Source organism: Pinus tabuliformis, chromosome 8 (genome assembly GCF_031772625.1).
Source record: "Pinus tabuliformis cultivar Carrire ecotype Pingquan chromosome 8, CPIR1, whole genome shotgun sequence".
Taxonomy (NCBI): Eukaryota; Viridiplantae; Streptophyta; class Pinopsida; order Pinales; family Pinaceae; genus Pinus; species Pinus tabuliformis.
The window spans coordinates 410,027,644-410,040,556 of record NC_142294.1 but is presented as its reverse complement, the minus strand read 5'-3'; the positions used below and the strand labels follow the sequence as shown (position 1 = coordinate 410,040,556).

The 12,913-nt window shown below is 34.8% G+C and overlaps 1 protein-coding gene across 1 annotated transcript; it reads right to left on the bottom strand.

Annotated features, from left to right (window-relative positions):
- Nucleotides 1-8,947: 8,947 nt before the first annotated feature.
- Nucleotides 8,948-9,685, bottom strand: LOC149235797 (uncharacterized). The gene has a single exon (XM_089368668.1). The coding sequence runs from the start codon at nucleotides 9,683-9,685 to the stop codon at nucleotides 8,948-8,950; it is 738 nt and encodes a 245-aa protein (XP_089224794.1).
- Nucleotides 9,686-12,913: the final 3,228 nt, after the last annotated feature.

Sequence of the window (12,913 nt, the reverse complement as noted above, 5' to 3'; positions counted from 1 at the left end):
TAATTCTAACTTATATCTTTACTTATCATACATTGGGCTTTCTCTACTAAAGAAAAATACAACAAATCACACAATTACATGGAGTGAAAATAGAATCTATTAATAGAAATGAGATTTAGATCCATATTTACAATAAATCACACAATTAAATGGAGTGAAAATATATGGAGTGAAAATTGAATCTAATAATAGAAATAAGATTTAGTTCCATATTTGGTGGAAAGTGGTAAAATTAAATGACCAAAATAAGGAATGAACATAGGACATAGTTTCACATTAATGGGAAGCGCCCCAATTGACTAGGATTACACTTCATAAATATTTCTACAATTGATTTACATTATCCAGTCAAATTATCCTATCAATGTTAATTGGAAAATAATTCCAAATACTATAATTTTTTTCATTTATTTTTTATTTATTAAAAATTCAAAATTTATCCTAAATTACACGATCTCCACAAATTGGATGATAATGAAATGATAATTTTATATGTAGGTTAAACAAAACACATGTTTGTCATTCATAATGTTATTAAAATTGCATTATATTTTGGACTTACCCACTACTATGTCGTTTTCCACCATTTTTTATGTTTTAAATTTATAGTTTAAATTTTTTTAAGTTTACCAAAAAGTTATGAGTCACTATTGTTTTTTAATAGTACTCTACTATGTGAGTTCCCTCATTACTCTACTCGTATTTGCTCTATATACATGTTCGTTTTATAAAACAATTAGCAACTAAAATAGTTGCGTTTATGGTTTTTTGGGAATTTTTTTATGATTGAGATTTATAATTTAATTTTTTAAGCTTACGAAACAGTTATGAGTCATTATGGTCTTTTATGGTCCTCTACTATGTGAGTTTCTCTCATTACTCTACTAGTATTTGCTCCACACATATGTTCATTCTACTAAACAATTAGCAACTAAAGAAAAAAAGAACTAGTGCATTATGAATGTAGTTGGGTTTATGGTTCTAAAACCCTCTTGGAACTTTCATCGTGTTTTTAAAAGTATATATTGGATTCCCACATGTTAATGAATACTTATATTATAATTACCATAAGTTAATATGGTTACCATATGGACATGTAATGAATATTTGGATTGTTATTTTGATAGGGCCATAAGTTTTGCATATGAGCAACAATTTATTGGAAAGTACTAAATGAAAAAAATCATTTGTACAATAATAATGATAAAAAATCATCATCACAGTTCCAAAAAAAAGGTGAAAAATTCATGATCTAAATTTCCACAAAAGTAACATCATCTTTAACATGTAATTTTTTTTTAATCTACCCTATATAATATAGTTTAAGTATATTAACTCCTACTTATATAAATCTATTTTGAATAGGGAATAGTGAACGTCTCTACGTAAAATAGATAAAGCAACATGCTTGAAACCAATTGTACCTTTATCAATGATAAATAGCTCAGTAACCTGGTGACCTAGATATAATAAAGAGAAATATAATTTAAGTATAATTGAAGAGTGATTGTCTCTATGTAACATAGATAAAGCAATGGGCTTGAAACCAATTGTACCTCTATCGATGATAAATAGCTTAGTAACCTAGATATAATAAAGAGAAAAAAAGAGGTAAAAAGGGAAATGAGTTCTATTTAGGCTCACACCACATTGCACCACATCCATTGGGAAGTACCACAAGAAATTTTATGGAAAGAATTTAGCTTTTTATAATATAATGGGTGTATTTTTTTAGAATGGGAGTGTTGACCACTACTTGTCAACAACCCATAGTAGTGCAACTCTTTTTTTTTGTAGAAGGGATAGCGTCAAATCTATGTGTTCGTCCCATACAACTATCATCATCAACTTGACTTCCAAGATGTTATGTAAACTCTTTTTGCATGTGTATAATGTAAATAATCTTAGCAGAACTGTGTCATGTATGTAGTGATCTAGGTAAACCTACTTTTCTAGTGACAATTTCTATTCTAGAAGGTTTTTTGTTTCACCGATCCATTTTCTAATGGTTGGCAGAATTTTCCTCTAGTCTTACCCTAAAGCTAGAATAGATTTTGTCACTAGGATCTTAGGTGAATTCTAATTTTGTAGATCGAGTCTATGTGAAAGTAGTTTTGGAATAATCATAACTATTTGGTTATGTTATTTTATTACAAATTACTTAGTCTGCTGGATTATGTTTGTGTTGTAGAAATGGGTAGTCTGTGAGGGTCTATTACAAATGGGTTTTATCCCTTATGATGTAGAAAATAAGAAAATCATGATGTAAAGTGTCTTGAGGGTTGAAAAAATAATTTATCCCCTCATATGTTAATTAATTAAATTTTCTGGAAAAGAATTATTTAAAATCCTAAGGCAGAAATTTGATTAATTATAGGTCCTAGGTAAATTTAAATTCCTCAAAGGAAAAATTTGTCGATCCTTAAAAATAAAATTTTAAAAGATACAAAGAATAAGGTAAATTAATTATTTTGTTAAATTTTAAACCTTTGATCTCTCACAGTGAACTCAAAGTCAAATTTATGGGGAAATTGACTCAAAAAGTTATTTATTGAGTTAATTAAAATTCATTTAATTGAAAATTTTCAATTTCCTTAAGAATTAAATATTTTTACGGATGAGATTAAAATAAATTTTAATATTCATCAATTGTCGAGATTGCTTTGATTATGACCACTTGAAATAGCCGTTGGAATATTTATATTTAAATAGGAAGTCATTTATCAATCAATCCATCTGACCTTTGAGTCGTGTGCCTAACAAGAAGTTCTTGTGTAATTTTTTTCTTGGATAATAAAGAAAGACTTTGGGGTTAAATTTCAATGGTGTTACTTTTCATGGAAATATTGTAAGATGTGTTGTTTTCATACATAAATTCTTTTTAAGCATTGATCATAGCTTCTAAAGAGTGATTTGAGTAGATGTATCTTGCTCAGTTGTTAGGGTTTGAATAATAATCTAAATTTTGACTGTAATAGCAGGTATCTCTAGTTGTTTGAGTTTTATTATTATTTTCTCATTATTTTTTTAACGGCTAGATCGAGTTTTGTAGGGAAATATTGATTTTAGATCCTCGGACGTTTGGGAAAGTTTTCAGTTAGACCAGCGAAATCCTGATCCGTATTTTCTGAGGAGCCCAGTAAAATTAATGCTAGGATTATCATAAGATTTTCTATTGGTGATGCACGAAAGGTTTCAAGTTAGCACTTTCTTAATTTTTTTTTTTTTGTGGAAAATTAATAGATTTGACTATTGATAGCCTTAGATTATCAAATCTGAGAGCGGAGTTGGAATCATACTCCTTAGATCTAATAGATCTACCATTCTCGTGCATAGATCTGTAGAAAAACATTGGCCTTTTGACTTGGGTTTTTGGGATTTTATTTTTTATTTTTATATATCTAGGTTCTCGGTGTTTTTGTTTTCAGGTATAGGTTGTAGATCTGAAAAAGAATTTTGATTTGAAGCTAGATCTAGGCCTTGGAGGGTAATATTTGGCCTCAAAATCATTTTCTGCAGGGATATTATCCAATTTTTTGCAATCCAAAAGTTGTGAAATTTTTAGATCTAAAAACTTTCATGAGGGTTTCAGGGATAAATCTCAAGCAAAAGGATTTAAAATTTTAATCAGAATTTATGGAAATATTTAAAGGGTCTTATGGCTACCATTTCTTTGAGTTTTTCGATCTACTGGATGGGTTTTTTATTTTCTTTTCCGTTCTTCTCCTCTAGAAAATTTCAAAAAAAAAGTGTTATTTACATTTTTCGGGGTTTTGGAAAATTCATTTTTTTTCTGCGGCCCTAATCTATCTTTCCTATTGTGCACAGTTTTTTGGCTGCAGCTTCTCCACCCTCGAAAATGATCCTTCAACCCTCTTTCCTCCATTGATCTAAATATTTCCATGCACTCCCCACAAAATGCTACTCCATCCCCTCAATTTTCACCTTTCTCTACTACATCCTCCTTTTTCGCAGCCTTCACAACCCTCTCCTCCTTGAAAACCCAGCAGATGCCTCAAATCATCAAGCCCCTCCAAAACCTCACATCTCCTCTTTTGGTCATAGCTTTCCCTCACCATTCATCTCCGTCCAATGCTCAAACCCTTGTTCGTTGCCTTCTTCTACGTGCTTCTCTCCTTTCTACCCTCTGTCGTTGCCTCACCTCAATCCCAAGGACCTGCAAAAAAGCCCTCAAGTTTCTCTCCATTATGCGACGGTCCACTTGCACACAACAACACATTTGGATTCCTTCTTTTTTATTTTCGTTTGGTCTTCACCTTATGTATTTAATTCGGGTTTTAGGCTTAGTTTTTTTCTTTCTATTTTTTGTGTTTTTTTTTTTTTTTTTACTTTGGTTACATTAAATTTGTTTCAATTAAAATGTGGTTTTATTTTTTGTTTTAGTTTCTTATGATTTCCTTTTTATATTTGTTTCAATTTCCTCTTCTTTTTTTTAATTTTCATTTAAAAAACATAAAGAAAAACATAAAAATAAAAAAATAGAAAAAAAAAAAAAAAAAAATAATCTAAAAAACTTTAAAGTAAGTTTAAAATTGAGAATGAAATAAATTAAAGGCAGATTTGCGGTTTCACATTAAATATTTTTAATGTGGCCTACGACCCATAAAAAAATTAATTTATTAACATTTTCATTTAGTTTCATTTCATCATTTACCACATTAAAGTTATTGCCTAAGGAACAATTAAAATTCTAATTTAAAATTTCTTGGTCTTTTTTTTATTAAATGCAATTTTTGTGATTTCTCTATTGTCAAGAGTGATAAATGTTTTAAAAAATCATATTCATTGTTGGAGAAAGATAAATTTTGTTAGAGTATCATGCATGCTAAAGTTTTGGGCATTTTACAATTAATTGTTCATGGTCGTCGCTTTATCACATTTATATATTTTCTCTAGCTAACTATTTTTTTTATTTATTTAGTCTATGGTTAATTCAAATTAAAGGCTCTGGTCTGTAATCAATTTTATCTTATGGTTGTGTCTTATTTTAATCTATCTATCTCAATTGACCAAGACTTGTTCTAAGTTTATAACGTTGTTTATCCTTAAAATCTCTTAGAGCTTGTGTTCCAGAGGGTATCCTCATCCATTAACCTTAGGGACTACCCGCCTTGACTTGTCTATGAGAGAGTCTAAAGGGAGTGAGCAAGGATTAGAGTGACAACCCTTATTCTGAGCATTGTCGCGTTATTTAGACACTTTGTGCAACAATAGGGAGAAATTTCAAACTTTATTTCATCGAGAATAATTGTGCAAAATGAATGTTTTCAGTTCTATTTCTGCTGACACCACATTGGACCATATCCATTGAAAAGCACCAAAGACAAATTTACAAAAATTAAGTTTTTTCACATATAAATGGGTGGATTTTTTTAGAATGGAAGAAATTTCAAACTTTACCTCATCAAGAATAATTGTGAAAAATGAAAGTGTTTACCCCGTGCTTTTAAAGAGAGGGAAACCTTTTTGCAAACTTTTACTTTTGATTCTTTACTTTATAATGAATAGTTTGCCATTAATGTTCGGTGGTTCCTATTTCCAACTCCATAGGAAAGTAATTGCGCCTTGACATGCACCGGAGATAACCATATAACAGGCGCGCGGTAATGATTAGAGAAGAAAAAAAAAAGACCCGCGGTGTTATATGGCTATCTCCAGCGCATGTCACGCGCAATTACTTTCCTATGGAGTTGGATATAGGAACTGCCTTAATGTTCTGAGATATGTGCAAACTATAATGAGTAGCTTCCCGTTAATGTCTTAAGATATGTGCAAACTATAATGAGTAGCTTCCCGTTAATGTCTTGAGATATGTGTAAAATATAATGGTGAGATTTCTAATTTTTTTTATAAATTTAAGATAACTTTCTAGACTTCCTCTTAAATTTAAAATTTGGGATAGTGTGCTCGACTCTCTGAAATTTTGAAATATTTATATTTCAAATTCACCCACAAATTTAATGGGTTTGTTGAAGAGATTGGTATTTGACTTTTCATCTTATAATTAGTATTTTCCCATTATTTTTTGAAATATGTTGAGATTCTAGCAATGTTTTCCTTAAATTTAGAAATATTTCGAGAGACTTTTAAATTTTCCTATAAATTTAGGATACCTGGTTAAATTCTTTCTCAAATATTGAAATATCTAGATTCCAAAATGAACCAAAAATTTAAAAGAGGTTGCTAAAGAGAATGCCAATTTCATATAGATTTTATGGAGTATATTGGAGAATTTTTTTTTTAATTTTGCTAATTTCGTGTAGAATTTTGGATATTTTAATAGGGAATTTGTTCAATTTGTGTACAAGTTATATGCATAGTCTAACTTATAGACAAAAAACCAAAATCCTGCAAAGATTTTAAAAATTTGAGTTTAAGTTGTTTAATCTGTAGAATCTAGTGCCCCAAAGATTTTTCAAAGTATTGAATCCAATTATGCATTCAAAAATATATTTTAGGCTAACAAAATTCACATTTTTGCTTGAATTTGTATAGCCAGATTCTGGTGAAAAATGCTATTTATTTTATAAGTTAGACTACTCCAAAATTATATTTCCGCTCAAATATGTGAATTTTTAAATACCTGTTATCAAATTTCAGGATAATCTTCCCACGTTGAATGCTGAAATTTTAAATAATTTGTGTGATTTGTGTTTTAAGATTCTTGGTATCTTCCCACATTGAATGCTGAAATTTTAAATAATTTGTGTGATTTGTGTTTTAAGATTCTTGGTTTTCCTTGTGATAGTACTTCCCAATTTAATTATTGCAAAGTTGAAGAATGTCTAAAGTAATATGGCGTTGTTTGATTATGGTCAAGATAACTATTTTCTTTTTAATCACTTTTTGTAACATAGGTAATCCCCTCTCTACTTTTCTAATGGTATAAAAATTTTAAACCCAACCTCCTAAATCATCTGAAAGAAGTGAGTTATTCAAATTTCTCTTCTTTCAATCATCTCAAACCACTTTTCTAAAATCACCATCATCATTTTACCATTAAAAATTCTCAATCAAAATTTTTCAAATCTTTGAAAATGAAGTTATGACCCTTGAAATATTTTCATCGTATTCCATGTCAACATACAATGCAGAGGACACATGGTCAACATGTTGACATTCAATGCAGAGGATACATGATCAACATGTGGCATAAAGATTTTATAAATTAATAACACATAATCAACCAGTGGCATAAAGATTTTATAAAAGGTTTGCCCAGACAGTACAAGGCCAACTTGAGCTTAAAAACAAACTCATTCAAACAAACTAGACTTCATCTGAGTGATTATAGAGTTCTATTTAATAAAATGGAGAGGAGAAATAAAGCAATAGCCACATGGTGAGCGAGATATACCAACCACAGGCACTGGCTCAGAAAATTCCACATCAATGTTATCTCCTGTAAGTCCGTATACATATGGGCTATGGGCCCTGAAACAATATGTTCTTTACAAGTCAAAGCCGGGTTTGGGCTTTGAACTTCCTCGATGACACACAATGAAAATCTATTTGAGTTAGCTTATCGAGTGTTTGTCACAGGTTTATAATTGGGCAGCCTGCCTTTGGAACAGTGCCACATCTGGTACCTCCCATGGGATTTAAACCAGCATACTCAACAACCATACATGCATCAACCCCCACCACTTCATAGAAATCCCCAACTCCGAAAATTTAGCAATCCATCCTTAATGCTTCCACTTTTCATAATCAACAACGATACATGCATCAACCCCCACCGCTTCATAGAAATCCCCAACTCGACATAGGAAAATTTAGCAATCCATCCTTAATGCTTCCATTTTTCATCTTCCATGGTATCTTTTCTAACCGCCTTATTTGGAAATCGATGTCTTGAATATACAAGATCCATTAAGCTCTGATTTCAACAAGTTCAATACGTGAAACCATGAACCATTATACCAGAATTTTTCCTAGTAACTAGGGTATAAATTTTATAAAAAATTTAGAAGTCATTTTGGGTATGAATAGGGTGAAAATAAATAGTATTGAAAATCCCAATTAAATTTTGAAAATGCATTATAATTTGAAGTTTTTATATGAAAAATTATGGGTTAAGAATATTAATGAAAAACGATGACCAGTTAAAATATGGAAAATGCTTTATGTTTACACAATTACGAAATGATTCTTTTTAGATAATCTTTCTTTTTTTTTTAACTGAAACGGGTATTTTTATTTATGGGTGGCCGAAGCCAGATCAAGCATTACAATTCACTGTTTCAGACAATACATTTCTCTGCTTTTACAAGCACGCCTTGCCCTTTTAGGGAATAGTTGCTATATTCGGTGCTCCTGCATTTATGCTAATCATGCTCTTTTCGAGAGTACATCCTGTGTTTGCCAGTCTGTCTGCTTCTATGTTTAATTCTTTGAGGATATGGAAGAGTTGAACTGAGGAAAAGTCCTTCAGGAGTCTGTTCACTCTTGTAAGCTGTTTGTTTAGTGCTAGATCCTTGAGCCCTTTCTTGTTTATTAGAGATTTTATCAACAATTCTGAGTCTCCAAAGACTATGATTTCCCCTGGGTTTCCTTTTCTGGCCAGTTGACAAGCTTTTAAAAGGCTGAGAACCTCTGCCTGATTGTTGGTTTTAAGCCCAAGTCCCCAGCTAAAGTCCTCTTTTCTCCCATTCGGGAGGTAGATGACCCCCCCTGCTCCTGACCCGCCTGGATTGCCTTTCAAGGCTCCGTCAAAGAAGATAGTGCATTTTCCTTGTGATTTCCACCACTTCTAGAAACTATCCAAGGTGTCTCTAATCTGCCAATTTTCCTTATGAATTGGGCGAATGATTGCTGTAGGTCTCGGCATGGGGAAGAAGCCATCAAGCCATGCCCTTTCTTCATTTCAAAGGGAGCTATCTTTGACATTGGATTGTCTCAGAGTTTCTATTAGGAGTTTCTTGGCCTACTCCGCTGCATTATCTGCAGTGATTTCTTTTTGATTGAAGACAATTTCGTTCCGGGAAAGCCACAACTTCCAGCAAACATATTTTGGTGTTGTAATCCACACCTTGTGCCAAAGAGATTTATCAATGATGTTGTAGGGGTATCGAGCTTTCCAAGACGAGAACATGTCTGTGATCGAACAATGTGCTGGGGGTCTCACATTCAGACCTATCAAGAAGCTAGTCCAGGCCTTCTGTGCATACTCACATTCGATGAACATGTCAACTGAGGTTTCCAATGCATTTTTGCAGAACGCACATCGATGAGGACCAGCTATGTTTCTTCCGCACAGATTATCTCCAGTCAGGATTTTGTTGTGGAATAAAGTCCCAAAGAAGAAGTTGATCTTGGGGATGCTGAAGTTTTCCCAGATCTGTTTCCACACTGTTTCCGGGTGCGGAGAATCCTTTTTTCCTTGCATATGTAAGTATCCTTGTTTGGCTGTGTACACCCCTATTTTTCCCCATCCCCATGAATCTTCCTTATCCTTATGCACTGGTGTAAAGTCTGTAATTGCATTTGTGAAATTATTTAGCTGATTTTTTAAATGCGTTGGAATGTTAGGCAATGTCCAGCACTGCCAATTGCCTTTGTTATCCCACTCTGTTATATCCTCGATTTTCTGGATTCCTTTTAAACTTAACCAAGCTCTTAAATCTGCAATTTCATTAATGGCTGAAAGTGGAGGGTGACCCATGATTCGATCTCTCCACAATAATATATTTTTGCCGTTCCCTGGAATTTTATACAGATGAGTTCTAAAGAATTCGATCCCATTACAGCAGAGCCTCCAAGCTTGCATTCCTCTAGGAGAAAGCGTTGGATTGAAGGAGTTGATCGATTGATTTTTGAGGTACTTGAGTTTTAAGAGCCGGCTGATAGGGTGCGTAGGCTCAGTTAATAACTGCCACATAAGTTTACAACCCAAGGCTAGATTTGCTTACTGGGGGTCACGAATTTGGAGTCCACCTTCGGCAATGGGATTCTTCACTGTTTCCCAGTTAATTAGATGAAATCGGTTGCTGTTTCCCTTCCCACCGTTCCACAGAAAATTCTGCATTAGACAGGAGATTTGATCTGCGATTTGTCTTGGAGCCATTAGCAGAGAGGCTTGGAATGTAGGCAAGGCTGAAAGCACAGATCGAATTAGAGTGAGCTTGCCGCCTGTGGTGAGCCAAACGCCACCCCACGCTGCAATCTTTTTTTTGAACTTTGAAATCACCTCCTCCCACAAGTGATTGCGGTTGGATCCCATCGTCAGAGGGAGACCGAGATACTTTATTTTATCCCACACTGCATAGCCTTTGAACCCCAATTCGTTGGAAATCCTTTCAATTGTTTGTTGATCTGTATTCCATCCATAAACAACACTTTTCCTCTCACTTACTAATGCACCGGAGATGCTGCAATACTTTTGGAGAATGGTTTTGAAGGAGTTAGAAATTCTCATGTAAGCACCCCCGAGTAGGAGTGAATCATCAGCAAAGAGCGCTTGATTCACTGGGGTTATGCCTTGCACAATTCTTATCCCAAGTATGGAACCGATTTGTTTCTCATGTGTCATCTTTCTGCTTAGTGAATCAGCCATCAGAATGTAGAGAAAGGGAGAAAGAGGGCAGCCCTGCCTCAGTCCCCTGGTGGCTAAAAAGAACTATGCTGGTCTACCATTCACCATTGGGGTGATCCAGATGTTTTCAATGCAAGCTTTGATGAGGTTTATGGATTCCTGGTTGAATCCAAAGGCTGCAAGAACCCTGAACAGGAAAGAATGATTAACTCGATCAAAAGCATTACACATATCCAATTTGATAATCATACCTTGTTCTTTCCATGTTTGATTAGAGTGGAGGGCTTCTTGGATCTGAATGACATTGTCTAGGATTTGTCTGCCTTTCAAAAATACTCCTTGGGCTGGAGAGATGAGCTTTTGGAGAAGGGGCTTAATTCTGTTAGCCAGCAGTCTGGCCACGATCTTGTAGGATGAATTGCAGAGTGAGATCGGCCTGTATCTGTCAAAGGAGCCTGGGATTGTTTCCTTGGGGATTAAAGCGAGGAAGGTGGAGTTTATTCCTCTACCCACTTTTTCCTTCCTCAGGATTCCTCTTATCATTCTGAAGAGATCAGTTTTGATAATCTCCCAACAAATTCTATAAAAATGAACTGAGAATCCGTCAGGTCCTCGAGCTTTGTCTAGTTCCATGGACCAGACTATATTAGTTATCTCTTCTTCTGTGTCTGGGCTCAACAGAGAATCATTATCTTCCACGCTGACTAGTTTTGGAATGGTTGTGAGAAACTCTTTTGCATCCTCCTCATTCCCATTTCTTTCTCCACTAAGGAGGTTCTGAAAATGGTTTACAGCTGCTTCTTTGATTTGAGAAAATCCTTTATACACCTGACCGCTAGTGCTGGTAATTTCTGCTATATGATTGCGTGAGAGGCGAGCCCTGCACTGTCTATGGAAGTATGTGGTATTTCTGTCCCCAGATTTGAGCCACAGGCTTCGAGACTTTAAGCGCCAATGTTCTTCTTCAATTCTAAAAGAACAATATGCATTCATTTGGGCAGATTTTTCATTGGCTAAGTCTATGGGAGAGGCATCTTTCTCCTCCATTTCGAATTGTATTCTTTCCAACTGAAGAACTGCCTCCTTCCTCTGCCTAGTGGGGGTTTGCATAGATTTCTTTATCCAATCTTTAAGAGCTTTTTTTGTGTTTTTCATTTTTTGTTCCCACACAAAGCTTGGGGACCCGAATACATCTATCCTCCATGTTGTTTGAACTGTTTCAAAGAACCCTTCTTTACCTGCCCAGAGAGGGTTGAGACGAAATGGGAGGGGGCCAAGATCTTCTTCTTCTTTTAGGCATAAAAGAATTGGCTTACGGTCCGATGTGAGCTTTGGGAGAATCTTGGAAAAAACTATTCTGTTGTCCATCATTAAAGAGATGCTGATGAGAAATCTATCCAACCTAGCAGATATTTGATTTTCTCATGTTCTATTGTAGTCCAGGTGTATTTTCCTTTCACAGGTTTGAAGTCAACTAAGTCCCACTGCAGTATCAGATTTCCCACTGTATTGATGAAAGGATCCCTAGAGTAAATCCCTCCTCTTTTTTCTTTGGGATCTAGAATTATATTCAGATCACCGCCTATGACTATATTTGTGGGGTTGATCTGCTCTATATAATCCAAGAGTGTCCTCCAGCACTCTCTCTTTTCTTCATAATGAACAGGGACGTACAAGTTAAACAGAGCAAGGGGGAGATTGCTTACAGTGTGGCGCAGTTCTGTGAAGATCCAATGTTGGGTCTCAGAGAATCGTTCTAATGAGAAGGAGTTTTTTGACCAAAATGTGCCTATTCCTCCGGCCGAGCCCCTTGCACTGACAACCTTTCCTGAATCATATTTCCATTTCATAATGCTAGTGTTTAGAAGGGTTTCCCCTTCTATTTTAGTCTCTTGGAGCATAAGGATGTCCGCGGTTTCCATCTTCAATAAGTCTTTGATAGCCTCTGCCTTATTGGGATTACCCAGTCCCCTACAGTTCCAAGAGACCAGCTGCATCATTTACCACTTGATGGGGTGGGGCCTCCTCCCTTGGACGCCCTTGGTCTTGTATTTCTCCCGATGGTCATTTCAATGGTAGTTTGACTACCTAGGGTTTTCTGCCGTTCTGATTCTTCTTCCCTAGTTTCCTTGTTTCTTCTTCTTCCCACTTTTTTGGATGGCCTTTCAAAGGTTTCCTCATTAGATGAGCCCGTGTTTTCTAGGTTCTTCTTCTTTTGTTTTATGATGTCAGCATAAGAAGGAGAAGGGGTATTGCTAGAATTCGAATTTGGGATGTTACCTGGCTCTTGGTTGTCTGCATTATTCATCTGTGGTGGATCTTCCTGCTCGACCTCTAGAGGATCTGCCGGTGGTGTAA

Bases quoted from the DNA above. Each gene is read 5' to 3' on its own strand.
- LOC149235797 (XM_089368668.1), bottom strand. From the start codon at position 9,685: ATGGGTCACCCTCCACTTTCAGCCATTAATGAAATTGCAGATTTAAGA.